The 26,025-nt window shown below is 38.7% G+C and overlaps 1 protein-coding gene and 1 long non-coding RNA gene across 2 annotated transcripts; one reads left to right on the top strand and one right to left on the bottom strand.

Annotated features, from left to right (window-relative positions):
* The first annotated feature begins 6,644 nt into the window (after positions 1-6,644).
* LOC121079214 lies at positions 6,645-23,800 on the top strand. Its single transcript, XR_005824941.1, has 3 exons — positions 6,645-6,734; positions 7,062-7,118; positions 23,693-23,800. It is a non-coding gene; the product is annotated as an uncharacterized LOC121079214 (long non-coding RNA).
* MC3R (melanocortin 3 receptor) lies at positions 12,083-13,947 on the bottom strand. Its single transcript, XM_040576136.1, has 2 exons — positions 13,381-13,947; positions 12,083-13,147 (listed from the first exon to the last, which is right to left on the bottom strand). The coding sequence occupies exons 1-2, from the start codon at positions 13,399-13,401 to the stop codon at positions 12,203-12,205; spliced, it is 966 nt and encodes a 321-aa protein (XP_040432070.1). The 5' UTR covers positions 13,402-13,947; the 3' UTR covers positions 12,083-12,202.
* Positions 23,801-26,025: the final 2,225 nt, after the last annotated feature.

Genomic DNA, 26,025 nt, shown 5'->3' with positions numbered 1-26,025 from the left:
TGTGTATGTGTATAAAGGCAGACATACGTAAATATTATACACATTACATAACTCATGATGACAGGGAAGTTCCTAAAAAAGTGCTGTTTTTAATTGGAAATTACTAATTGTAGGATGTGAAAGAGCACGTTTTAGCTACTTAAACACCATGAATATATACAGCTAGTGTGGGCCTGACTACATAGGTACTGACACAATGGGCAAGATGCTGTTGGATATACAATATGAACAAAAAGACCTTTGAAAATGACATTGTTACATTAAGATAATCCTATATCTTCATTAAATGATTAAAAACCAACAACATATTTTGTAATGACAGTTTCTCATTAAGATAAGGCTTGTTCAAATTCCAACACCTTCTTCCCCCTAAGAAAAGACTTTTTTCTTTTAAACATATCCTTGCTCACTATGCAGATGTCTTAATGATCTGGTATTCATTGCTATATAAATGTGGAAAGTATATTCTTAGTTATGTTAATTCCATATTTTCCTTTATTCAGAAAATCTGATTTCTCAAAGTTCTTTGAAGTGGTGGTTTTGAGCATGAAAAGCTTTCACTTACTGTTTACAGAGCTGTCTTATATTACTTATCTCTTCAGAAAAAGAAATGTTAAAAGCTGGTGTTACATGTTGTTCTCTTACCAGATTCCAGTAAAACAAAAAAATGGGCAGTGTATTAGTGAAATCATTTTCTAAATAGCAATATTTGTGCTTATGCCTAGGAAGATATTTGACTTTCCTAATGAGTAATTATACAGCAAATTGGAAGTAACTGTCACATCAGAAGTAAAGTATTATTTCAATATATCAGAATAATTTTTAATTAAGGCAAACTTCCACAGGGAGTGTATTTAAGAAACCAAAACACAAAACATTGCTCCAGCTATCCTAGAAATTATTTTATTTATTTATTTTTTTTTTCCCTGAGCTGCCTCTGACCTGTTAGTATCTGGAAAATTCTCTTCCTTGAACAAAATATCCTTCCTGCCAACTCTGCTAGCTTCAGTATTTCACATTAATTAACAAATGGTCCCCTACATCTTTTCCTATCTCTTCCCTAAGCTTTACAGAACCCTGAAAGATGGAAACTTGTGATCAGTATGTTTTGGTGGCTAAAGAAGAAATCCTATTCATTTAGGAGTGGGCAATGGCAGGGAAGTACTCAAAAGATTCTTCTGCCCACAGTACCAATTAAGTGTTTTTCTGGTCTGCAAGCCAAACCCAAGAAAAACAAAACCTCACACTCTAGTTCTTTTTCCTTAACCAAAGCAAAAGGAAAGTGCTGAGTACAACAGTGATTGCCTCTTCACATATTGTTTTTCAGATAATAATTGGGCTGGCTTTGAATATTTCTTGTACATTTGGACTGTCAGTAATTTCATTATTGTTAGATTCTGGTAAGAAGCTGCACTTAGGTCAAAAAATGATATTTAAAATCCTAAATATCTAAGCAATAATTAGTTTCTTTTTGATTACCCTGTCTCATTAACAGAGAGAACATTGATTTTCACTGTACTTGCATTATCATACAGAATTTAGGTAGTGAATATTTCACTCTAAGTAACATTGTTATTTGGCCTTTCTTGCCTCAAAATTCTGCATGTTGTAGGTTTCAAGTTTCAAGGATATTCCTGGCTTGTCATTTAACCCTTACAAGTACAATATGTTTAACGAAAATTAAGGATACCTAAATATGGAGGCCAAAGCTACAGGGCAACATTTTCAAGTATGCCTTGGAGGTTTTCTTTCTGCCCCTTTGGGAGTTAGCAGAGGTTAGGACTAACTCCCATCAAGCCAACTGGAAGCTGTTGTTCCTGGACAACATAATATAATGATTTCTTGTTGGAGCAGGTTGGAGGCAAGATTTCCCTTCTCTCATTTACATGATTGCCTTTGGAAATACATATGAGTTTGCTAAGCACATCTGTCATAGCTTTTATTTTTATTTTTATTTTTATTTTTTGTCAGCCAGCAAAGAAGGTATTTTAATACAAAAAAGATCTTTGCACTGTGAAGTCATGATGACATGTCAGCTCCTAATGACACTGTATAATAACCAGAGGTAGAAATCTAACCTAAACCTGTTTAAATGAATATTATATGAGATGAAGGAAGAAAATGATGATTGAAACTCTGAGAACATCATGTTTTTCCACTTGAATTCATTTTTAAAAAGAATATTTAGTAACTTATGTGTGCACTCCGATTCCGCGCATGCATGATTCCATTTCAACAGATTTTGTGACTAATTACTACCTGCCCATAGAAACTGAGGAAAAGAAATAAAAAATAAAAAAGTCTTTTTTCTCAAGAGAAAACCACTGCCCTATGAAAATTTGCTTTTCTTATCAATGCCATTCCATTTCACCTAACTTTTGATTTAAGATTTAGGTTCTCATAGTCATTAACATTGTAACAGAATTTATGACATACCTGGCTTATAATTTTCAGTTACTTTTTTTAAAAGCAAAAGTATATATGCATTTTAGATAATAATAATATGATAGAATTATTAAATTGAATGCCAGATCACCCATAATGAGGCTAAATTATACGAATCAGTTGTGGAAACAATGTTTGCATTGTTATTACACCCACATGTCAACTGCTTGCATTTGCTCTCAGTTTCAACTTAGCTTCCTTAGTAGAAATGAAAAGGCTGATGCTTTCTGATATATACAAAGTTATCATAAGAGAACAATCATTCATTAGTAAAAGCTTTTTACAATTGAAATATGCAACTGTCTCTTTGAATACAAATATACTCCTGCTTCCAAATTTAACACTGACAATGCAGTTTTTTTCTGCTTTATGTAGTCTGATTTTGACCAATGGGAATTTCTTAGATTTCGTACATAATTCAATTTGGTGTTTTCTTAATTGCATTTACCTAACTTGATTTTAAATGGTTGTTCTGTACACTGTAAAGTATATTAGTCTATATGAAGCTTTTCAGTTATACCTGTACACATTTTTTTTGCATGAATAACAATAGCACAAAAGTATATGAATTTCTGAAACACAGTTGTAGGTATATTTATAGAAATGGCAGGTTTGCATTAGTTGTATATATGGATTATTGGTTTTTGTTGTTGTTGTTCAGAATTTTTCCTGTGAAGTTCCCATTTGTTACACATGACATTAAACAGGGAAGTTGTGTCAAATTCTGCTCGGGAAATGGGGTGAATTATTTATCTTTCCCCTATCATTTAATTAAAACTGGCCATCAGTACAGAGGAGAAGGGTAATAGCTGAGAGGTTGCACTTGATGTATAGAAAAGTATAGGGTTGAAAATACTGTTGCATATCTGGCAAAGAGAGACAGAAAAGCAATCAGAGACCAAAAGAGAGTCTCCTACTCAAATTTTGCTTGTAACTACCTTCTGCAATAGGTGTCACAGAAAGCAGTGGGAAACCCCCTCAAACCAGCTTGAGAGAAGAATTTTGTTTTTAGAGAATTTTAGGTGATTCTGCTTAAAAATATGTCTTGAGACTACTTTTATATTTGCTGATGATGGACACATTGCCGTTCCTTTGCTACTCCCCTCTCCTGGAGCTGAATGCTCAGGTTGTTACATGATGCAGTAGGTAGGAATTCTCCTTAGTTTTTGTGCTGCTAAGGTGAACCTCCTTTCATGATTTTAGTGCTGAGAAAGTCACTTGTGTCTTTCAGAAGATACAGGCTGGGCTCATGCATAACATTTTAAAAAGACAAGCCCTTTGGTCTCTGCCCCAAGATTATCTATACAGTATGCTCTGACTCCTGAATGAAAATGCCAGGACCAATCTGGTGGTTGAAAATTATTTTCTTGAAACTTCCAGCCTTTTCCTAGTTTTTAGTTGTGAATTAAAAAACAAACAAACGAACAAAAAACAACCAAGAAATTCATTTAAATTTACACAATCTGTTTGGACATTTAAAAGCTTCTCCAAACCTACCCAAATCTCCTTTTTTGCCTTCACCCTCTCCAAACTTATACAACTTACATGGCTCATCATTATAAATTAAATCATACATTCATTTACTGTGCATATGATCTCTTATAAAATCTGAATGATTAACATCCCATAAAGCTTATTTAAGCATTAGACTTACATAACCGTATACAAATGTTTTTCATACTTGAATTGCTAGAGCTGCTTTCTCAAATGAGGGATATGAAGGTGATTAATGGTGCCTGTGATAGCTTTTGCGGAACACATGACCACAGTTACTGATTACGCATCCTTGGCTCAGAAGCAAAAGAAAAGCTGCATAGTCGTAATGGCAAGAAAAATAAAGCTCCCCACCTCATATTGGGCGGCAAACCTGGAAGTATATTGATGGGGTCTACATAAAAATGATTTCTTTTAAATTTAGGAGCATCTTTTATATGTAGAGATCCGTCTTTGTTTTACATAATATGCCTTTCTGATTGAATACATGGTATATTACATAAAAATATAGTGCAGTACACTTCATTATGACAGCAGTATGTTTGGTTGAATTTTTTGCATGTCCAGATTTATAAACAAACACATGAATCACTTTCCTATCTATGAGGATAAGCTTACCGCATGCTTCATTTCTGGTTTTGCTTTCTGAATTCTTTTTACCAGAAATTTTGAATTCCAAGTCTACCTCAGTCGATTTTGTGCAGAGAAGACTGAAAAAGAAAGAATATCTTTGTTTACTATCCACATACCACTTAAGAACTACAAATTATGAGTCCTTGATTTAGAGCTGATTTTCAAGTACGTGCTGTACAGTTTTAAGATTACTAAAGTCAGATAGGTTCATGGGTATCAGATAATTGTCTGTGATGAAGAGGTAAGCAATAAAAGGCTGTAAGGATTGGTCTGGTGTTCTGCCCAAATTAAGAATATGTTCAGCATTGATTTGAAAGACAAGTATTTTGTGAAGAGCTGCTTTGTTCTTAAAGGCTGAAGACAGGAGCAGCTAGTGTAGCCTTTGTGAAATAAGGTAGTTAACAATGATTCAGACAAGGTCTGTACTAATTAGCTGCAGATGCTTGTATTTCACAGATAATAGTCCTTGTCTGCTCACAAGCACCAAACTTATCCATTGTCAGATCTTGTCTTCTCGCATGCTTTTTAGCTTTGCTACATGCCACCAGTAGCTGTTTGTTCAGATGTTCAGTCTTCAATTTTCCATCCAGCCTTCTTTTCTCTCTCTTTTTTACCTAATATTTTCTTAGGGCTGTTGAGCCTGATGGTGATGAAAGTCTCAGCGGTTGCTGAACTGCGATGATTTATGGAATGAACTCATTGTATGCTGGGACTCCTGCATGCAGGCAGTGCTATAGCTCTAGGTCTCCCACTGTTTGGGCAATTCTGGAACCAGATTTTCTTATGATCTCAGAAGTGATGGCATAACTAGAAGAAATAGAGATGCCTCTGTCTGCCCCTTTCCATTACATAGATATTTCAGGAAAAACAAAAGTACTCTGCAATTTTTTTAGTAGTTCATTTTTGATTTGGAAGGTCAGGGTCTGCAGGGTAGGATATAAATTCACTTTATTTCACTGGGGTTGGAGGAAAAAACAAGTTATTTCCAAAAGTAATACTACTTCTGTATTTTTTTTCCTGAATATAGAACTGTGTGACCACTTACCTTGACAAAACTAACAATTAGATAAAAACATTTAAGTGCTAGTTTTTAGCAGGCCCTGTCAGCTCCCTTTGTAGCCAAACAAGACAGTTGTTCCTGGCACAGATGTCATGAAGCACTATCCTAATTTGACTCTTCTAGGAAGTGAGCAGAAGAGTCTCATCTTCTTTAGTAACTGTTGAAGAGACTAAGAGAAACTGCCTTGCTTGTGACATTAGCTTTTAGGAATACCCACCATCATGCAATAAGATACTACAAAAAGAGACAAGGAGTTAAATCCACTTATAGCTCAAGAAGTCCTGAGATGACCTTCACAGCTGTATGCTAATGGCAGAGGAAGCACTCTGCTTCTTAATGCTCTTATTCTCCATCACACTTGGATGCTTTTCTCTCAGCATGCACTCCAGCACATTTGTCACATACAATGACACTCATGGAAAACTCTGTTAAGGTGTAACATGAACCCCTAATGGAATGAGTGCTAATAGGCCTTCGCTGCCTTTCCTCGTCACAGGAAATAACTGTTTAGACTGATTCTCCCTGCTGCACCTTTTCACTGCTTTGATTATCAACTCACTCAGTATAATGGCCCCTGTGGGGGTAGGTTGTTTCAGTTGTACAGCTTTTGAAGGTAGAGAGATAGTGAAATTACTACCCAATTGCTTGTACAAAATGGGACTGTGTTGAGTAAGTTAGTTTGAATGGAAAAGCATACAATAGCAGGTGCACAAGGGCAGAGGTCTGCAATTGTTTTGCTTTACCTACAGATTCTTGTATGTTTAGAATATGTAAGTCTAAAGAAATGTTCATTCCTCATGATGTACGTGGGTTTACCTGTGCTTAAATGTTAATTCAAGTTAATATGTTAGTACAGGGCAGCCTTGAGTCCATCACGCTTGGCATCTGGCTTTGTGGTTCAGTTGCAGCTTACCCCCAGAGTGCATCCTTACAATTATGGCAATTATATCAATAATGTGTTGAAAGTGTCATGCTGCTTATTATACTTGTTACAGTGAAAGAGGACTGTTTTATATATTTTACTCTTCCTGGAATATTGCTGACTTTGACTCAATAATGCACTATAGAGCAAACCAGAAATTGCATCAGTTAATGCTTGAAGGTGAGTATTGACTGTGTTTTTTATTAATGGAGAGAGTTGAAATGGTAGAATCATGGATTTAAGGATCTTTTAAGTAAATCTTGCTTCACCGGTGCCTTGTTTGTTTCTAATCACAAGAGAAAGGAATATCCTTGAATAAAATAAAATGTGTGGTTTTCATAAACAGAGAAATGAAATCAAATGTGTTCTACATAGATGGTTTTAAATTTTGCAGTTAAAAAACTTGGAAATTCAGAACCATTTACAGAAGACAGTTAATTCTGGCAGTATGAACATTCATACCAGCAATAATAGCAAATATTAAATATACTTTCATCGTCATTCCAGAACATACCTCTGTGTTCTCTTCTGGTGCAGCCAAAGTCATATGAATGAGTAAGAACTGTGAGTAGATCTCCTTTTCTCATCAGCGTCTTCAGAATGCTGTGAATATCACAAAAATTTATCTTAATTCTTCAAAGTCCTTGTCAGAAGTCTTCTTGAAAATATATACATTTCTGGACTTGCCTTCTGCCCCGTTGACCAATACAGTGTTGCACAAACGCCAAACCAATTGTGTTCCATTTTTATGGCTTTTGTTTCAGAGACATTTCTATCCCACTAGTGATATACAAACCTCTACATCTCATGCAAGTTTAGGTCTACTGTGCACAACTTGAATCTGTGAGTGTGATAGAAATGCATCTTTTGCTCAAACCTGCAGTGGTGCGAGTAGAAAGGCCCTGTGTTGGTTGGTACCTTACCCAGTGATTGACTCTAATGGGTGTATATTATGAGTGATGAATAAGCATAGTTGTGAGCTACAATTTAAATTGCCTATGAAATATATAATGGCTATGAGGTTGCTAAGGTGGTGGATGGTTATGAAAATTGGATTTGAAGCAACCTTTCCTGTGCTTGTTATTTCTAAGAAAAAAGATCATTTTAAACAAGGAAGAAGAATAAAAATCACTTATTTTCCAAGCAGATTTAAAGGATCGAAAGCTATGTTTTTTCTTTGGAGAAAATCCAATACAGCTTATTTTCATTCATCAGTGTAAAGCCTGACTTGAGCTGTGACCCTAATCTATTCCAGCCTAGTGAGAACACAATAAAACGTGCAGATGTGATGCCGCATTGCTCTCTGTGTAGTGAGCTTAACCTGTGCAAAAGGGCTTCACTTGTAGCTTTAGCCTAAAGAAGCTGCTTTATCTTCCTTGGTCCATGCCTCTATTCATTTAATGTCTATTATTAATTGAAACACTTAAAAACAGGATTGCATTTTAACCTTTTAAGTTTCAACGTTTGAAAATGGGCAGAACAGCATATCTGAATGTTCTTCACAGAGATATATGGGTGGTATTTTTTTTTTTTTTTAATTTTCCTTGAAAGCTTTATCCTTCCTCAGCCTTCCACCTAAGAGTCTGTTGAATACAGGCATTGCATTATAGCTGTGATAAAGAATCAGATCCATGCCTGTACCCAGGGCTGTTCTGAAGATGGAATGTCAAAGAGCCCTGTAATTGCTCAGTAGCAATGTTTATAGGGACGTTTGGAGCCAACCTTCAGATTGCCAACACCAGCTGTAGGAGCCCTCCTGCACCCTGTAGCCCACAGGGTGTGTTCCAAATTTCTATACCTTGTTCAGAAGGGATAGTCTCATATCAATCAGCCTGAATGTGGCTTGCCTCTACTTTTCCAGGGTGGAGCCAGGAAGGAACAAGCTCTTCTGGAATAATTGCATTTGCTGTACCCACTTTGGCTGTCGTAGTGTCCAGGTCATACTAGCTGAGAGGTCTCTGTCATACTGAGAGTTGTGCAGCTTAAAAATGACCTAAGTGGTTTAGGTATAGCTACCAAACCAAACAGCTAGCTGTGGTCCCAGTCTGGGCTTCAGCTGCTACAAGCATTGTATTTCAGTGAAGGGGGTTCAACTCTGACAAGGTTTTTTTACCAGTGGCCCAACTGATGACCTTGGTTTACTGCAGGATTCTGTTCCTGGACTTTGTTGTTTTTCCATTAGGATAAATGGTTTCAATTATAAAATATTTAGACACTTTTTGATGGAAAAATTGCATGCATAGTGCTAATATTACATCAAAGGCAAGGCTAGCTATAATTTCCAGAATATGATGTATTGAGTTGGCTTAGTGAATTTCTTGTGCTCCTGAGAATTCAAGTATTTGTCTGAATATATGAGAGTTTTTTAACAAATCTCTGAGCAAATGACAGTTCAAATGGAAAATACAGTGCTCATGGACTGACTAATTTTTGTGCACAGAAACTGAATCAATAAATCCATACAAATGGCATCTTTAAATGGAAAGGATATTATCTCTGCCATTTCTCATCCTATTTAAGGGGAAACAGTATCTATCTTGTGAAGCCTGGCACTTTTACCAAGGAAGAAGCACTTCTGTTCATCAGCATATCATACATTATGTTTACCAGTAGCTTCTCTGAAAATGTTCCTGTTTCACTGCAGATATAAACAAGGGCAGATTCTTGGCAGAATGAAGTGTTGCTCCAATTCTTAGCACATGTTAAGGGCTGCAGCCCTGTAGAAGCATGTGCTACTGTGATGTCTGATCTGCTGTACAGACACATTTATAGTGTGCGCTGCTGGGAAATGATGCTGTGTTGGGGGACCACTGCTGATGCTCCATTCCATGTCTGTCCCTTAGGTAAGTGCTGACCTGAGCCTCAGCTCCGACCCTGCGGGTGGCTGAACACCAGTTCTTTGACTCCCTTCTCTGTGAAGCGTTAAGAGCTGACCCAAAGGAAGTGATTGCAGTAGTATTTTCTGAGTGCAATCCTGTTCTTCCATTCACTTCTACTTCACATCTGGAGCTGTAATTGTTAGTTTTCATTCACTACCTTTCATTCTGGGGTTCAATCCCATGGAAACTTTCTTTCCTTTCCCATCGCAGATGGGCTAGCAATGGCTGCCATCCTGGCTCCATGTAGGATACTGCACCATGGGCTTCCAAAGTGTGAGTTATAGTTGGGAATTTGGAAATGTGACTCAACAAACACACCATCCATCTCTGTGGATGATTTGTGGGGAGGAACTGCACCTTTGCTCACTGGTGCTAGAAGTGTGAGAGATGTTTGAGGGATTTTGTGGGTTCTCTTTCCATCATGTTTGCAAGTGGGATGGAGATGTCTGGCTTTTTTGCTAATTTCTGCATAGCTCTGTGGACAGCAGATTGAGGAGTTTTTGACCAGTGTCAAACTTTATTTCTAGTTTCATGGACTGTGGTTTGACATGGCATCATGATCCTAGAGAAGCAAACAGGATTCAAAGGGATGCCTTCAGATTGTTTTATTCAACAGATCTATTTTTTTTTTTTTTTTGCTTAAAGGCACAGCACAGTATGAATCAAAGTCTCATCTAAAATCACTTTCAAAATGAGAAGTAAGTAGGACATCAGGTACAATAAGAGCTAAATACACAATAACCTGAGGCAGAATATCATGGCAAACCATGCTCCATGGTATAAATGTACAGAACACTGACAGTGGGTAGGGCTTTTTCATAAGTAGGTGCAGTATTTCCACAGCAAGAGAAGTCGGTTGTGGGATTTCCTATGATGACTTATTTCAGTTCACCTTAATGTGCCACATCTGGCATTGCAAAAGACAGACTGAGTTGACAAAACAGATCTTAGTACTGTGAAACTGTGATTTGTGAGACACCGAGACAGGTTGAAAGCATTTGGGTTGAGTTTGCTTGCCACTTGATGGAATTTTCTCTGTTCGCTACCTGAAACGTGGGAGAATTTTCATTTGTGCCAGTTCTGCTATGTGCTCCACAGTGCCCAAAGGATCTTGGTGGTTTCTTTCTTTTTCTTTCTTTCTTTGGTCATGAAGCTACCATCACCCTGAGGTTGTGCCAGACTACTGTTGTGTGGCTGCAGTAACTGGTGGTGGAATAGACTGGGGGGCCCTGGTCTGGGTAACTGTTCCTATATTGGTAAGGGGAGCCTCAGAAATAAAAGCTTAGCAGTTCCACTGAAAAAAAAATAAAATCAAGTCTCAAGTCAAACTGCCCTTACTGAATGCAAGATACCAGAAAGTTGCCAAGTAGACCTGAACGGCTTAGAGTTTTCTTAGTCTGGCACTGTGATGACGGTGATACTGCCTGTACGTTGTGTTATATACAAATCACATCAGCCATTGCTCAGTTACAATAAGCTATTTGAAGGCCACTTATGTGGTTTGTTCCTATCAGAAGCAGAGGAAAAGACTAAATTGTTGTAGCTGAAACTGCATACTTTACATGCCACAAACTTGCACATGAAAATGATTGCAAAGGCCATGTTTTCTTATTTCCAATGCAGCAGTGTTCATCCACTGAACTCAGTTTAAAGATCTTTAAGTAAAATCAGTTTGACCCACGACACATATTTCACAGTGCATAGAAGTCATATCTGCCATACACATCTTACTTCTTGAAGGTACCTAAATTAGCCAAATGGCTATTTCTGAAGAGTTCATGCAGCTTTAACACAAAGCTAAATTCAAACTATTTGGCATTTTAGCTATTCCTTATATTCAGCTCTGTCTTCAGACCCATGGTCTTCAAAATTCTGAAGGGGTGAATCTTCCTGGTAACTATTTATCAAAAGGAGATATCCATGATTTATTTTATTAACATACCAAATAGTGCATTTATCAGTGCATTCCATATTATTTTTTTTAACTTTAGAGGATATAATACTCCTATATCACAATAAGCAATGTAGATGCCTTCTTAAATGAGTCCCTTCTATCAGTCAGCTGTTCAAATCACACTATCACTTATACAGTAGTTGTTCACTTTCACTTAGCTGACTTCTACTGAAAGAATATTTCAGTGCCAGGCAACTGCTTACTTTGATCCTTTTAAGACTTTTCTCAGTTGACTTGATAGCAAGCAGCATAAATGTCAATCTAATCCTTTATTAAAAGATAGAGACATCAGAGTTACAGTACAGCCACGCTGTTACCTATCAGTGGTTTGATGTGTTTTGATTTATTTGTCTTGCAAGTGAATAGCTTTTCATAGAGGTTGCTAATGGACTCTTAGAAAATGCTGACTTTGTTGACAGAGGCACAGAGATAAAGCAACAGGTACAAATGAAGGGTAGAGGCACAATATTATTCCATTCTCTGTAAGGTAGCATTCACTTTCAGGATCCTTTTTTTTTTTTTTTTTTTTTTTTCCCCAGTAAGTTTTTTGATCTATTTTGCAAACTGCTTAAAAAACTAATTTTGTTACAACTCTTTAAATAACTTCAAATCATTTAGTTAAATCCTTCTCATTTTGAAAAGTATAAATCAAGGCATTAAATATTTTTTTTTCTTTTTTTTTTTTTTTCTTTTTCCCTGTGCCCTTCCTGCAAGCAAGGCTTTTAAAGTGGACTTGCTAGGTATCTGCATACATGTATATATTCATACACTTATTGTATGTATACTCTCTCTATTCTCAACACAAAGCCAGATGTTTACAGCATGCACTGTCCCACACTCATGCCGTAACAGCAACACACTATTTCTTTGAAAGTCTTTCTCATCTCCAGGCTCCGGAAGGCATAAATAAGCGGATCAATTACTGAGTTGCACATTATCAAGACCAGATAGGTATTGAAATGTGAAGTGTAACAGACACAGTATGGATTCATTGGGCAAGAAATAATGAGAATGAGGTGAAGGAAGAAAGGTGCCCAGCAAACAATGAAGACACCTAGTAATATAGTGATGGTGACAGCTCCTTTCATGCAAGTACGCTGGTAGGGCACCCCGTCCACAGGGAGGGCAGCGATCCGCTTAACATGCAGGCGTGCAAACAAGAACATGTGAACATAAAGGGAGGCCATGAGAAAAAGCATGGTAAAGAACATTGTAATGAGACAGACAATGACAGTTTTGCTTTCTGAGTAGGCAATGAATATGATGCCGCAGACGATGCAAGCGATCCAAATGACCACAATCAGGGTTAAAGCTTTCTTCACTGTCATGATACTGTGGTAACGGAGAGCATAGAAAATAGTTATGTACCTGTCAATGGCTATAACCAAGAGGTTGCAAATTGAGGCTACCAAAGAAATACATATCATTGAGTCAAACACATTGTCCATATGCTGAATAAAGTGGTCATCAATGATCAAATAGCCGTTGCTCAGGATTGCAATCATGATGGTCTCCAAGGCATTTGACATGCTCACTAACATGTCTGCCACAGCCAAGCTACACAGGAAGAAATACATGGGAGAATGCAGGTTTCCATTCTTCAGCACTGCAAGAATGACAAGGATGTTTTCCAGCAGGCTGATGATCCCTAAAGTCAAGAAGACCTCAGCTTTTATGAAGACCTGCTCACAAAATCCATCGCCGCTTCTGTTGTTGAGAATTGAGTCATTGAAGTCTTCGGTGACATTAAGCAGCACAGGCTGAAATGAAAAGGCAAAGTGTGTGGTATTCATTGTCAGCAAAGGACTTGAATTCACAAGGGATTACAGACCGGACAGAGCAAAGGTTGAAAAAAAGGAGGAAAAGAAAAAAAGAAGAAAAAAAAAAGCTTTCCAAGTTGTTGTTGTGCACATGGGATGGAATCAAGCAGGAGTTTTTGTTAATCGATTTTGCAAGTAGAAACACACACACAAAAAAATAAATCTTCATTTACAGTGAGTTTTGTGTCAGTCATAGGCTGCTCTTCTGCCTTAGAAGAAAGTGAGCTTCAAATCAGGCATCAGACAGTTTTCTCTGAAGGGAAAAATCAGCAGCAGCACGTTGCTGGTTCTAATTCTGGTGATTAAAAGCAGGCAGTTTCCTCATCTGCTGCTGTCAGCTGGCTGGGGCCAGTGTGGGTTCGTGTGTTGCAGCTTGTGAAACATCTCTTGCTATTTCAATGGCAAGAAAAGTTAAAAAAAAAAAAAAAAGGAACCAAGGGGTTTATACATGCATGAAATAAAAAACAACTCCTACAAAATCCTCCTTGCAGAGCAGTGGCCATTAGAGAGCAAGCACCTTTCTGAGTGACAGCTGCAACCACCAGGTACAGCATCCCCTCGCTGGATCCACCAGAGGATCTGAAACTGTCTGGCGCCCTCTGCAGATAACAAATATGATAGATTTGCCCTAAAATTCATCTGGTGGAGAAAAAGAAAAAAAAAAAAAAAGAAAAAAAAGGTGAGGGTGTTCAGAGGTGTGTAGGGTGCCCATGCACTATATTGCTCTACACTCTGCCCAGAGCCAGAGCTCTAGCTGAGATGCTCTGAAGGCTAGATAGTGGTGGTTGCATCTGAGACAAGCTCTCGGGGATTTAATTTCTTGCCCACAAATGATTTGGGTTTGGGCTTTGTTGTTTGTTTATTTTGATTCCCAAATTCCTTGCTCACAAGTGAAGCAAAGTGCAGGTGCACGTCTCCTCTGCATTGTGCATCCTCCCTGGCATGGCTCTCCAGCTCTGCTCAAGGATCTCAGTCAGCCTAGAGGCTTAACCAACTCTTGCTAGTTAATACATATATTTTTTCCTCTCCACCTGCCTCGGAAGTGGACTATATTGTATAGGCAGTGAAGGGTTACCCCAGGTGGCTCAGATGCTCAGCTGGGTGTTGAATGCATTACATGGAACTGAATTTGTAGATGAATACACTTTCCAAACCAGCTCTGCTAACTTTGGCTTCAAGGACAGGGTTCTTCAAGTTCAGTTGCCTCAGTTGTCTTTTTTCTTTTTCTTTTTCTTTTTTTTTTTTTTTTTTTTTTTTGTCCCCAATTATTAGTATTATTATTTATACTATTGTTCAGTTCATGAGAATGGAAATTTAGTGTTGGTCTGTTTTCCTTGGAAGCCTGTCCAATGACCTGAAGTAATCTTTTCTTCTGACCTAATTGCACTTGAACTTTTTTATCATCCCTTAAGCTAACGATGATCCCCAGCTAGTCATTTCTATTGGAGATTTGAAATAAATTTCCATGCACCCTTACCTTTCTTTACTCTTTGAAAAATAAACCTTCCTCCCAGTAGCTGCTTTTTCTCATGGGAGGCTACCCCTTACATGGAATTGTACTGATTTTAAGCCTGTGTGGGACCAGTTACCATGTATTGAGTGGAGAGCACAAGGTGGATTTTCCTTGCACATTATTCAGTCACACTATAGCTGTATAGTGAATTTTTTAATTTGATTTTTTTTTTTTAAAGTACTAACCGATGTCTGTGTGTTTCATGACTGGTGTTTTCACAGGAGTTCTTTAGAATCAGAGCAATACTGTGTCACGTGTACTGATATTTGGAGTTTCTATCACAGCTTTGTTAGCTCAGAAAGTGGAAAATCTTTTTCATTTTCATTTTGAGCCCAGTTTCATTAACACGCACCAGTAATTCAATCTCAAATTCAGACTTCAGATGATACCTGTGCAAGGACGGCATCCATTGCAGCAATTTTAATATGCAAAATAACTTGGGGACTTGCCCAACAATTTGTCCAGTTAACATTTTAAAGAACTTAATTGGTCTTTCAAAGTCTCTCCCTAAATTCACAGTGATGTGTTTCAAAGCAGATAATTTAAAACAACAAAATATTTCTGCCATTCCTCTAATCCCATAATAGGGAAAAGATATTGCCCCCTCTAGAGTGTAGCAGTTATGGATTTATGCCTAGAGCAGCTGTCTTTATTTTGTGTGCTGAACCTCAGTTGTTTCTTGCCAGCTCTCTCGAGCTGCTGGAGTGCACTGAAGATAGTGATTTCTGGATAGAGTGATTGTCACTGCCCTAATAAATGTTGTCTTTTCAACAGAGGAGGAGCCCAAGGCTGGGCAGGATATTCCCTCCTTGCAAGCTCTTCCTTGTGCATTGTCTTGTGAAGTGGCAGGTGGAGGTTGTTTTCTCTTGGGTGGGAGCAGGATGGAAGGCAGAGCTCCCAGTCATGGAGAAGGGTGCCCACCCTTAAGATACACCCTTGAGGTACAGCATCCTTCTGGGCTTGGCTCTGGACCACCTGCTGATGGAGGGGCACAGATGTTAGCATGTAAGCAAATTCCCAGGAGTGTTTTGCCATTTAAATTCCAGTCGTCCCTTCCCCATCTGGCCGGGCACAGCAATGTACTGCATTATGCTCATTAGTTCTTCAGAATAAAAAAGGTGTCTCTTCAGTTAAAATGCAAAACCAGAATTGAGTCATGATTAGTACAAAGCACGAGTGAATCATCTTATATAATTTATTGCTTTGGATATCATGATTTCATCCTTAAATAGCCATTAGCTGGAGAAATGACTCAAGACAAAAAAACAAACAACAGAGCTTGCAGCTTCCCTTTTTCGAAGGAAACCTATTAATTTCCTTGCATTTTTTTGGATAATAAAGGCAATGGCTTCTTTCTTCTAGAAACACCTGCCTTTAAAAGAAAAAAAAAAAAGAAAAGAAAAAAGGAACAAGATGTAAGTAATTCAATTACATGTGGTAGGAAGAACATAAAAGGTATAAAAGGAAACAAAACAGCAAAAAGGCTTAGCCACATCCAGTCAGGAGAGTCAGAATGAGGGGATGAGGCACACGGGAAGTATCCAGGTTGACTGAACATGGCTTACAAGAAATGTCACTCTTTACTTCAGCCCAGGCCAAAAAATTATTTTCAGTTTCAGTTCTGTAAATATCAACTCTCGAATTCTCCATTACACTGTTCCAAAAGACTGCTACAGGTTTTCCCATATGTCAGCTGAATCTGAGAATCAGAAGCCATTAAATATGTTTCATCATGATTTTCCAAATGCATCTGACAGCAGGAATCAAGCTACCATTTGCACTGAGATGCAATTTGAAGTGGAAATTGAATGTTATATACCGGAGTGGATTAATGGCACTATTAGCTTTGCCATTAAGTGCTAAAAATAGTGGGCTTGAGCATCATGTATCTGACTGCAAGCTCAAGCCATCTCTAAGGTCTTTGCAAAAATGTGAAGAAGCTGTGCTTGCACAAGACACCTTAGGCCTTATTTTCAGAAGGTGTTAGGGATTGCTCTGCTCAGAATTGGAAAGCCTACATGAAATGAAATTTTGCAATATATTTTGCAATAATATATTATTATAAATATTAATATAAGTTGATGCCCCTCAGCTGTCAGTTCCAGCTGCTTTTCCAGAGATATAGTTACTGGTCATGCCTTTTTTTTTTTTTTTTTTGGTTGCATGCTATTATTACTCACTTGTTTCTTCACTATAAAAACTGTATAATCCTCAGGGAAAGGTAAAAAGAAAATAACATTTACTGCTAAATGTGGATAATGGAGTTTTTAAACATATTTCTCTTGTGATGTTGTTGAATGAAGAACCTTGTTTAACATTGGTCACAAGAATCAATCTGGTATCAGTTGATAAATGCATATAATTTTATTTTCTTTTCACTCTTTTTCAACAATAGTTTGTGCCCAACCAAATTGGAAAATTTAAAGGAAGTCATAGAATAATAAACAGGCAGCTATTCCTATGCAACAGGTAATTACTCCTTTCCTGCTGCTCCAAATAGCCAAAGTAACGATTGAAATACTTTTGAAGATTTCTCCTCAGTTTTGCCCTTTATAGAAGACTTAGATAAAAATAAAAATATTTTATCTTAGTGAAGCAAAACCAAAGTACACTGGTTTTGAATTCTGTGCACCTTTCTAGAGTGCCCATTATGTTACAGGCTTTGATTTGGAAATATCTTTAAACATGTGCTTGAATTCTTGACCTGGGCACTTCATGGTGTTTACTCAGCTCTTTACTGACACACAGAGTTATTCTGTGCTGAACTGTTGACTCAATAGAATTTTAGTTTTTGGTAATAGAATACTTGACAAATACAATAAATTAAACTTCAGATCTTATTCACCAAATAACGTGTAGATTATAAACCTGTTGAGTAGCGACCTAGTTCAAGAAAAAAACATCATTTAGTCTTTCTCACTGAAGTCATGAAGATATCACTAGTTATCAAAAATAGTGGAAATCTGGTTTGGGCTCTTTTGCTTTCAGGTTATCAAACCCAAACCAAGATGGAAGTAGGAACCTCACAATAATCTGGCAAAAAGGACATATGATGACACCATCATAAATACTTGGATGATTAAGTGCTGTCCACTAAAATGCTGTGGTTTTTTATGAAAGTCTTAGAGTAACAGCTTTGCAAAAGCATTCTTACTACTGTCATTCATAGACTGCATAATCAGATACAATACTGGAAAAATATCAATTGTGTTCCTCCACGAAGTTGTATTTCATACATTTTTCAATCAAGTCCATAGCTAATAAAGTTATTTTATAGTCTGAGGCTCACTATGATCGGAGGCAAGAGTGAATCTGAAGTGAATAGAGGGTGTACACATTTGTATCAGATTACTAGAAGAAATTTTCAAATCGGAAGAGTAGATCCTCACCTGATATAACCAACTGAAACCTTATTGAAGTAGAGTGCTTGCAGTTCCCAGCATTTCGGAGTTGATTCTTTCAATTTCCTTTCAACCGTGGCTGCAGCAAAAAGCTCCAGTACTGCAAGTGGAGAGAGGGTCTGCCAACCTTTGTGATTAGAGAAGAACAGGAACATCTAGCAGTGATTACAACAAAGTGGCTTTTAGATGAATATTTCTATAATTTCAGCCTATTAACAAGTTAATTTAACTAGACTCAACTTTTGGACATGATACACAGTTTTCTTTCTCATCCAAGTTCAAAAGGAGACAAAGCAGATCTGATTGCAAAACACTTAGCAGCACCTGCAGGTGCTCTCTCATATTCAATGGATTTTAAGTGCTTTAGACTAATAACACTGAGTATCAGTTTTGTCCTCTCACGTAAACGGTGAAAGACAAGTAGATATGATTGAGCCAGCTGCATTCTGCTGTTCAGCTTTGTCAGTGCCAAGAATCCCCGGAGTATTTTCCTTGTGTCTCTGGAAAATATTGCAGCCTTTGTCTTCACAAATCTCATTGCCCTGCGGTGCAGGGGCTGAGCTGTAGGTGCATTTGGCTGTCTAAAGCCTAATAACCTATTGCTGCTGACTGACTTCTTTCCCGGCACTACAGATGAATGCAAGGCTTTGGAGACAGGCAAGGTTCAAAGATGGTTTTACTGAGGTGTCAGATGCTGTGGGTGGATGGGTATTGGGAGAGAATTTTCTGTTGATGCTTAGAGTACCTCAGTTTGTTGCTGTACCTGGAGTCCAGTGTTGTTTCCTTGCAGACAAAATACACGTATAAGAAGGACAGAAACAAAAATCAGAAAATCACGGCTTTTTTTCTGTTACTATTACTCCTCAAGTACTAGAGATGTACTGTGCGCTGTACCTGACATCAGCCAGTCCTAGACCTGCAGAAGTATCAGTTTCAGGATGTTTAAAATATCTACTTTTATTTCTGCCTATTTGTGCATGACCTCATGTGAAGACTGCAAAAAAAACCATCCTTGGCTGACTAGGTTTGAAGAAAGGAAAAAAGAAGGAAAAGAAAGTGGGGGAAAAAAAGTACCATGAGTGTTTACTGCTGTGATAAAAACTTCTAGAACCTAACCCTTAATTTTAATTATCTGTTAAGCCTAACTTCTATCTTGCTAGTTTGGTCCAAGGTTTTCCTATTCTATTCTTTTCGTGTTTGGCAGATGTGACCTTAATACTATCCTAGAGCTGTAAAAAGAAATTCAGCTTCAGTGTTTTTATCTGCATCACTATTTGTAAATAACTTCTAGAACGGAGTGAGACAATCTTTAGTTACTGCTTAGATTTAGCTGTAACTACAAATAGCAAAGGCCTGTGTCTGTTTATTAAACCAATCACACAGGCACAGTGGTACTGCTGCTCCCAGGGATTTGGCCCTTCGGGGTAAAATGAGATTTAAACTCTCTTCAGGAGTCCTTTTCTGGATTCTGAAATTTGCAATATGTTTTTTTTCTTTTTTTTTTTTTTTTTTTTGCTAGTAATGTCAAACCACAGTGTGTAAATATAGAATATTTTCTGTTAGAATCTTCTCGATATGGAAAGCTAAATACATTTAGAAAGCAAATGTGATTTGTGAAACCTTGTACCCATTTGGTAATGAAAACTGAAGCGACATCTATTTAGACTCACAGCATTTCATGGTTTTGTGTGTGTGTGTGTGTGTTTTCTCCAGTTCAAGTACTCAAGGTTATTTACACATCTTTCTTTGTATTTGATGATAATGTATAGTTAGGGGTTTTTGAATAGCACATTTTCCCATTTAACACAAGAAAAGCTGACATTTTGTTAGTACTGAATATTTTCTTGACAAGAAAAGGTATTGCCACGAAAAGGTTACATCCATCTTCAGTCTTACTTAACTTCTGATGGCAGAAATAATTAGATTTCATCTGAATTCACCAAGGATGCTTTTGCTGACAGCTTAGAAACTTCTAAAACCATTCTGCAACCTTGCTCTCCTGGGCTCAGAGGGTGCAGGTGACATAACCCTTAACCAGTGAAGTCTGATCTCAGGATGTCCCTTGTTTGTAGTTTTCTGAAGGATAATGTTATCACTACCCAGCAAATTTTTTTCAGGTGGACAGGCTGAGTCTTCAAACCCCTCCTGCTTCCTCCTGACTCCCTTCTGTTTTCTTCTCTGGTAGTTATATATGTGTATATATATATACATACACATATATATATATATATACACACACACACACATACACACATATATAATATTAATATATATATAAAATATTAACATATGTATACATACAATATATTAACAATATATATGCCTAATTTTACTAAGGATTTTCTTTATGTGATCTGATGATGCCTTTCTTTCTCCAAGCAATATTAGCTTGAAAGGCTTTTGTGGACTGTCTAGAGAGACCATGTGCTAACAAGGTGTCCAGAGATCAGTCACCGCTGTAGACACACACCCATGCCTACTGGGTTATCTTTCCTTTGCTGGCTAATTAGATGTCAAAGCAGGAAAGGGAATAACATACTCCTACCATTCTGCAGTGGAGATATAATGAGATTATGTGACTGAGATTCAAACCCAGAGTACCTAATTCCTGTCTATTGAACACAATATTCTTCTTTTCAAATGTAGTTCTACTTTCCCTCTCATTGAGGTCTCAATCCATGAAAAGCGGGGAAGTAAACACACTGGGGCCGTGAGCCTGAGCTTTGTGTTTTCCCCTCTGTAGTCCCCTAGTCGTGTGAAGCTGGGCAAGTATTTTTCCTGGAATCTGTTTCTTCACTTCTCATACTAAGTGAGAAGGGATGTGTGAATGCCACCAACTTCTGCAGACTTCCCCTCGCTCTTTCCATTCCCCAGCAAATATTCTGATGATAAGAAACTCAGTGACACTGATGCTGGAATTTCAAAAAGCTCTTAGTGATCACCTGCCACTGGCAAACATTGGTGGCTAAGGTTTCTAAATAACAACTATGGCTAAAAATACAGAAGAGAATGTATCTGAGTGCTCCTTACCTTGTAAAATACAAGATAACAATGAATGATTTCTGGAGGGAAAATTGGCAGGGTTTGATTTAGCCAATTTTGGTTTTCTGTTGCTACTGCTGCCCAGGACCATGCCTGCAGGCCTGTTTTCTTGTGGATTCTGTTTCAGAGACAGAGCCAAAAGGAGCTGCCCAAAGGCAAAATTTATTTAAATTAATTTTGTTATTTGAACAACAACTCTGACTACAATTTTTAAAAGCCCGTATCTAGGAATCTATCTTGTGCTTGCTGAGTTAGGTGACGTGTAATAGCTCATTCTTCAGAAAAGCTGGGCTTGTGACTGTGCTAAAGTGTTCATGCATGATTCACTGCCTTTCTTGATCTTAAAATTACACCACTGCACGTGTAAAGAAGGATGAAGGTTTTAGTGAATGCTTGGTGTTTGCAAGACTCCTGTCTAAAGCCTGCAACAGGATTAATTGTGTGTGCAATAAGGATGGTCAACTGCACGTGCAGATTCAGCCATCAGTATGTCATCAGTCAACTTATCTAAGACATAGCGATTGTATGGGGATGCTTGTTGCTTTATTCTTATCCTGTAATTTGCTGGGCAAGACTTAAAACAGAGGAAGCAACTACACTAGGGTTGTCTGAGTATATGGTGCAGGGGCCAGAATGAAATAGGAGGAATGTCAGGAGGTAACAGTGATCTCCTATGTTTGTTTGTTCAATATTTGCTTTTGTTAATACCAGATAACTTTTCTGACAGATCACAAGCTGAAATTTCAAACAGGTCACAGGAGAAGAGGCATCCTTCTGTCACAGGGCTCTTTCCAGGGTAAAAAGGCCGCCCTTGAGTACGGGAGATCCTGACTCCCCGACCCACTCTGCATCTCGTTAGAGCAGAGAGCAGTTGTGTTTCACGGCTTTCACAGCTGCGATCCGAAGGCTGGCCTCTGAGGCTTTCAGGAGTGTGGGTCCAGGATTGCTTTACATCTCTCTCAGACTCCACTGTTAGTTTTTTGCTATTTCAAACCCTTCAGCATTTAACACTCATCCTTGCTGTCCCCAGGCACTCCCAGGGGCAGGTGGACATCTTGAACACAGCTGGTGGAGAGTCCAATGTCTTATGGCTCCTGTCACTTAAACCCATACATACGGCCCTTTGGTTTAAACTGCTTTGCTGGTCCACTTTTTTAACAGACTGATTAGGGAAGTGTCTGGTGCCATCTTGTGTCACAAAGGAGTAAATATATAGAGCTGCCTATAATTTTTTTGGTATATTTTATATATTTGGAATACCACGTGTTGTTAACTTGCTTAGCTTTAGGTTTTGTCATTGGATGCAGCATCAGTATTAACAAGGTGAGACTGACATTCAGGTGTGTAGAATTCTGCATGAAATGCTTTGTAAGAGGTTGAAATATGGGTTAAAATGGGGCTCTGGGTAGTGTCTCCAGCAAAGCTTTCATGACTAAAGCACGGGCTGTGGCAGGGCGAGCAGGCATGAGCAGCGCTGCTAAAGGCAGCTCAGTTTCAGCTCGGCTCAAGAGAGGAACAATTTTACAGATATCCTGGTCAAACTAGATCACACCTTCTGGGCAAGTGATTTTTCTTTTTTTCAGGGCCTGGGGTTGGTGTGGTCCCCCCGGCACTGAGTGACCAGCCAGGAGGGCAGGGGATGCGCCGGGGAGCCCAGCTCTGACGTTTCCTTTATTAGTGCTTGTTGCACACAGTGGGGAGCTCGCAGGAAATGGCTTGAGTGGATGAAGAACTGTTATTTTTAGCTACGTGTGGGTTGTTTCTGTATTTTTCTTGATGGTGACACGGATCCACTCTCAAAGACTGGGAAAAATTCTGTTGTCCAAATTCAGTGACTAAGTAGTTTGTGCGTTACCAATTAACAAAAGAATAACTAATGGCTCTATTTCTAATTACTGATTTGCTTTATTTAAATATCAAACAGACACTATGCTTTGCAGAACATGCTATACAAAACAGCGAAAAATGAAAACTGAATGTTTTCTTTTAAAACAGAAGTGAAAACAAAACCAAAAAAGCCCTCATCATTTAGGCAGCATGTACTCACTTTTCCATTTTAATGAATAGATATATAGTTTCTGTCTCCTAGTTCCTGTAATTTTATTTATTTATTTATTTACTTACTTTTCTGGGTTCTTCCACTACTCATGCAAAGTGTGCACACTGGGTTCATTACAAAATCAACCCAAATTACCTGAAAAAATAAATAGAATGCAATAAAACGACATTCTAGAGGAAAGTATTTCTTTTGCTGTGTTTCTGGTGAAACATACAGAAGCCGTTCAAATTTGCCACACATCCAGCCAGTGGGGCTGATGTGGGCTTCCCCTGCCCAACTCTGGGGCATCTTTACAGGCTGGCAGCCCCTGGATGTCTGAGCACCCTGCAGGGTCAGACACATGGCCCTGCAGTCCTGGCCTAGCTGCCTTGTCCCTCCCAGCTGTCCCCATCTGGCTGTCATGGTGAGTGTTGTCTAAGCCCTGGCACATTTCTGATCTTTTTTTTTTTTTTTTTTTTCTTTGTGGATAGGCTTCAAGGAAGGAGAAAGACTCGTGTTCTAGCTCAAGTTACCTCTGCATTGAAAATAACCCTCCCCGGCAGAAAAATTGCAGAGATTGTCATGTAAATTCAATTAACTTTTCCAGCAAGCTTTTTCTTGGTCCTTAATTCAAAATCACAGCTATGAGCTGAACAAGAAAACTAAAATGAAGTTGAGAAATTGTGACTCTCACAGCTCCAGAATGTGCTCACTCCTGACCCAGTCAGGAGGATGGGGAGTCTGGGCTCCCACCTGCCAGGATTCAGACATGACCTAGTCTGATTTCAGCTGGAAAGGTTGGCCATAAACTGCTGCTTCTTCATATCAAAATATGTTATTTTCACTTTCAGCTTAAGAAATTTACACAAATGTAGAAGAAATTAAGCATTATGACTTTGTGTACCTTGTGAAGGTTTTATGGGGGAGAACCCTGCAAATACTGGCAACAGTTGTGAGAGGATTGTGTCTGAGCATCACTAGATGTCACTCTCAACCTGAATTTAGCTTCATGGACTCATGCTTGTCAGAAGTTTTCATTTTAAATTATTAATCTTTCATTCAACTCCCCACCTCCTTTATTTTCTTGCATTTAATGCACAGGGGATCTTCCAGTTCAGCGTAGTACAATCTGTTGTGCATAAATATTTTTCTCGCTTAAAACCAGGATCAAAATCGGGTCAAAAAGAAATACCTAAAACTTGCAACATGATCAATTTCTGTGCTAGATATTCAGTGGGAAAACAGGAAAGGCAAATGACCCTGAAAGAGAGTTTCCTTCTCACTTTTGGTTGGTTTTCCTGTTTCATTCAGTACTTGCTGGCAAGGTCACTGTGTACACTGTGATGTGTGACATCATGTGTAACGAGGATGAGAATGTCCATTTCAGCCTAAAATATCCACTTAGCTTCAAAGTACTGGATTTTTTTTTGTGTGTTAAAAAGCAGGGGTGATATTTAGGTGATTTATGTGGTTTAATTTAATAACATTTTCTTTTAAATTGCTAAGGGTTTCTATTTGGATAATTCCTGGCTTTTCCGCTGAGTCAAACGTTTCCAAAGAATTCAAAGCACTCTGAAGGAGTTTGCAGATCTCATCTGGGTTTTATTCACCTGTGTCTGTGGAGACAGAAAACTTGGAAAATATCCTCTTCCCTCACTTTCTCCATTTCTTGCAAATCCTTATTTCTCTCTCGGTAAATACCTTTATTTCCTTGTAGCCAGCCCAGCGTGCTGCCAAATAACTGGCCACTGCTTCTGTTTCTGCTACTGTTACACCTGCAAGGTGCAGTCCCAGTGCCTGCTGCTGCAGCAGACTCACAAGCCATGCTGGACACGAGATCTGTCAGCTCTCATGGGGATTTTTACTCAGCTCTTTAAAGGAGTCACCATATCATTCCCTGGTCATATGCTGCCTCTTGAGCTTCTCTGACAGGTCAGCCCAAAGGAAAAAGGTGATGATGACAATGGTGGCCCTATTCCCTGCAGTGCAGCCCCTCTGCAAGTATCCACGAGAGCAGAAGAAAGTGCTTACTGAACAGGCTCTGAGCCCTTTTAGATAGTGGCAGAGGCAGGAAAAAGCAACCTTCACCTCCTGGCAGGGAAGCAGCTTCCCTCTGGAGCAGGGATGAACCCTGCTGCCTCTCCTCTAGGAGCAAGGTGCTCTCTGAGGTGGCTCTGGGCTGTGCTTCTGTCCCTGTGCTTCCTGCGATAGGGAACTGAAATGTCTGGCTTACCTGTATCAGGGCTTTCCATGCTCTCTTGCTGGACTCAAGTAGATCGAGGGAGAATTACCCCTTCCCAAATCCTAAGGCATAAAGAGCCCTCCTGGCTTTTTTTTTTTTAACCTGTAAAGATATGTGTGATGTCTATAGGAACTTACACTTGAAATATTTATCAGTGGCCTTCTACTGTTCTCATCCATCACATGGGGGAGAGGGAAAGAAGGGGCTCTAATCACTGTGAAAATTTAAACTACCCCTGCAGCATAGCCCCATACGTCCTCTGTCTCTGTAAAAGAAAAGGTGTGTGTGTGAGGATTAGCACTTTAAGGTGTGAGGAGGACCAGGCTGGCCACTCCTTTTATCCTCCCCTTTTATCCTGGAGGATCTGGCTGAGATTGTCTGAGCTGTGGGCTGCAGCATGCTGGCAGGGCTGCTCATGTTGTAAAGGGAAGGTGGCAGCCTCCCAGGGCTGCTAAACTGGTGGCTTTTAAACAGTAACTGAGATAGAATAATTAAACCCCCAAACCATGAAGCTTCTGTGGCAGGAGGAGTTGTGGGAGGAAGGATGCCCGTGCTCAGCCAGCTGATCGCTGCAGACATTTG

This window comes from Cygnus olor, chromosome 16 (assembly GCF_009769625.2).
Source record: "Cygnus olor isolate bCygOlo1 chromosome 16, bCygOlo1.pri.v2, whole genome shotgun sequence".
Classification (NCBI taxonomy): domain Eukaryota; kingdom Metazoa; phylum Chordata; class Aves; order Anseriformes; family Anatidae; genus Cygnus; species Cygnus olor.
This window is presented reverse-complemented; position numbering and strand designations above follow the sequence as displayed.

Excerpts from the sequence above, each read along its gene's own strand:
- MC3R (XM_040576136.1), bottom strand. The coding sequence starts at position 13,401 with ATGACTGACACAAAACTCACT. Across the intron at positions 13,148-13,380 it reads TGACTGACACAAAACTCACT|CCTGTGCTGCTTAATGTCAC; the intron begins GTAAATGAAGAT and ends TTTTCATTTCAG.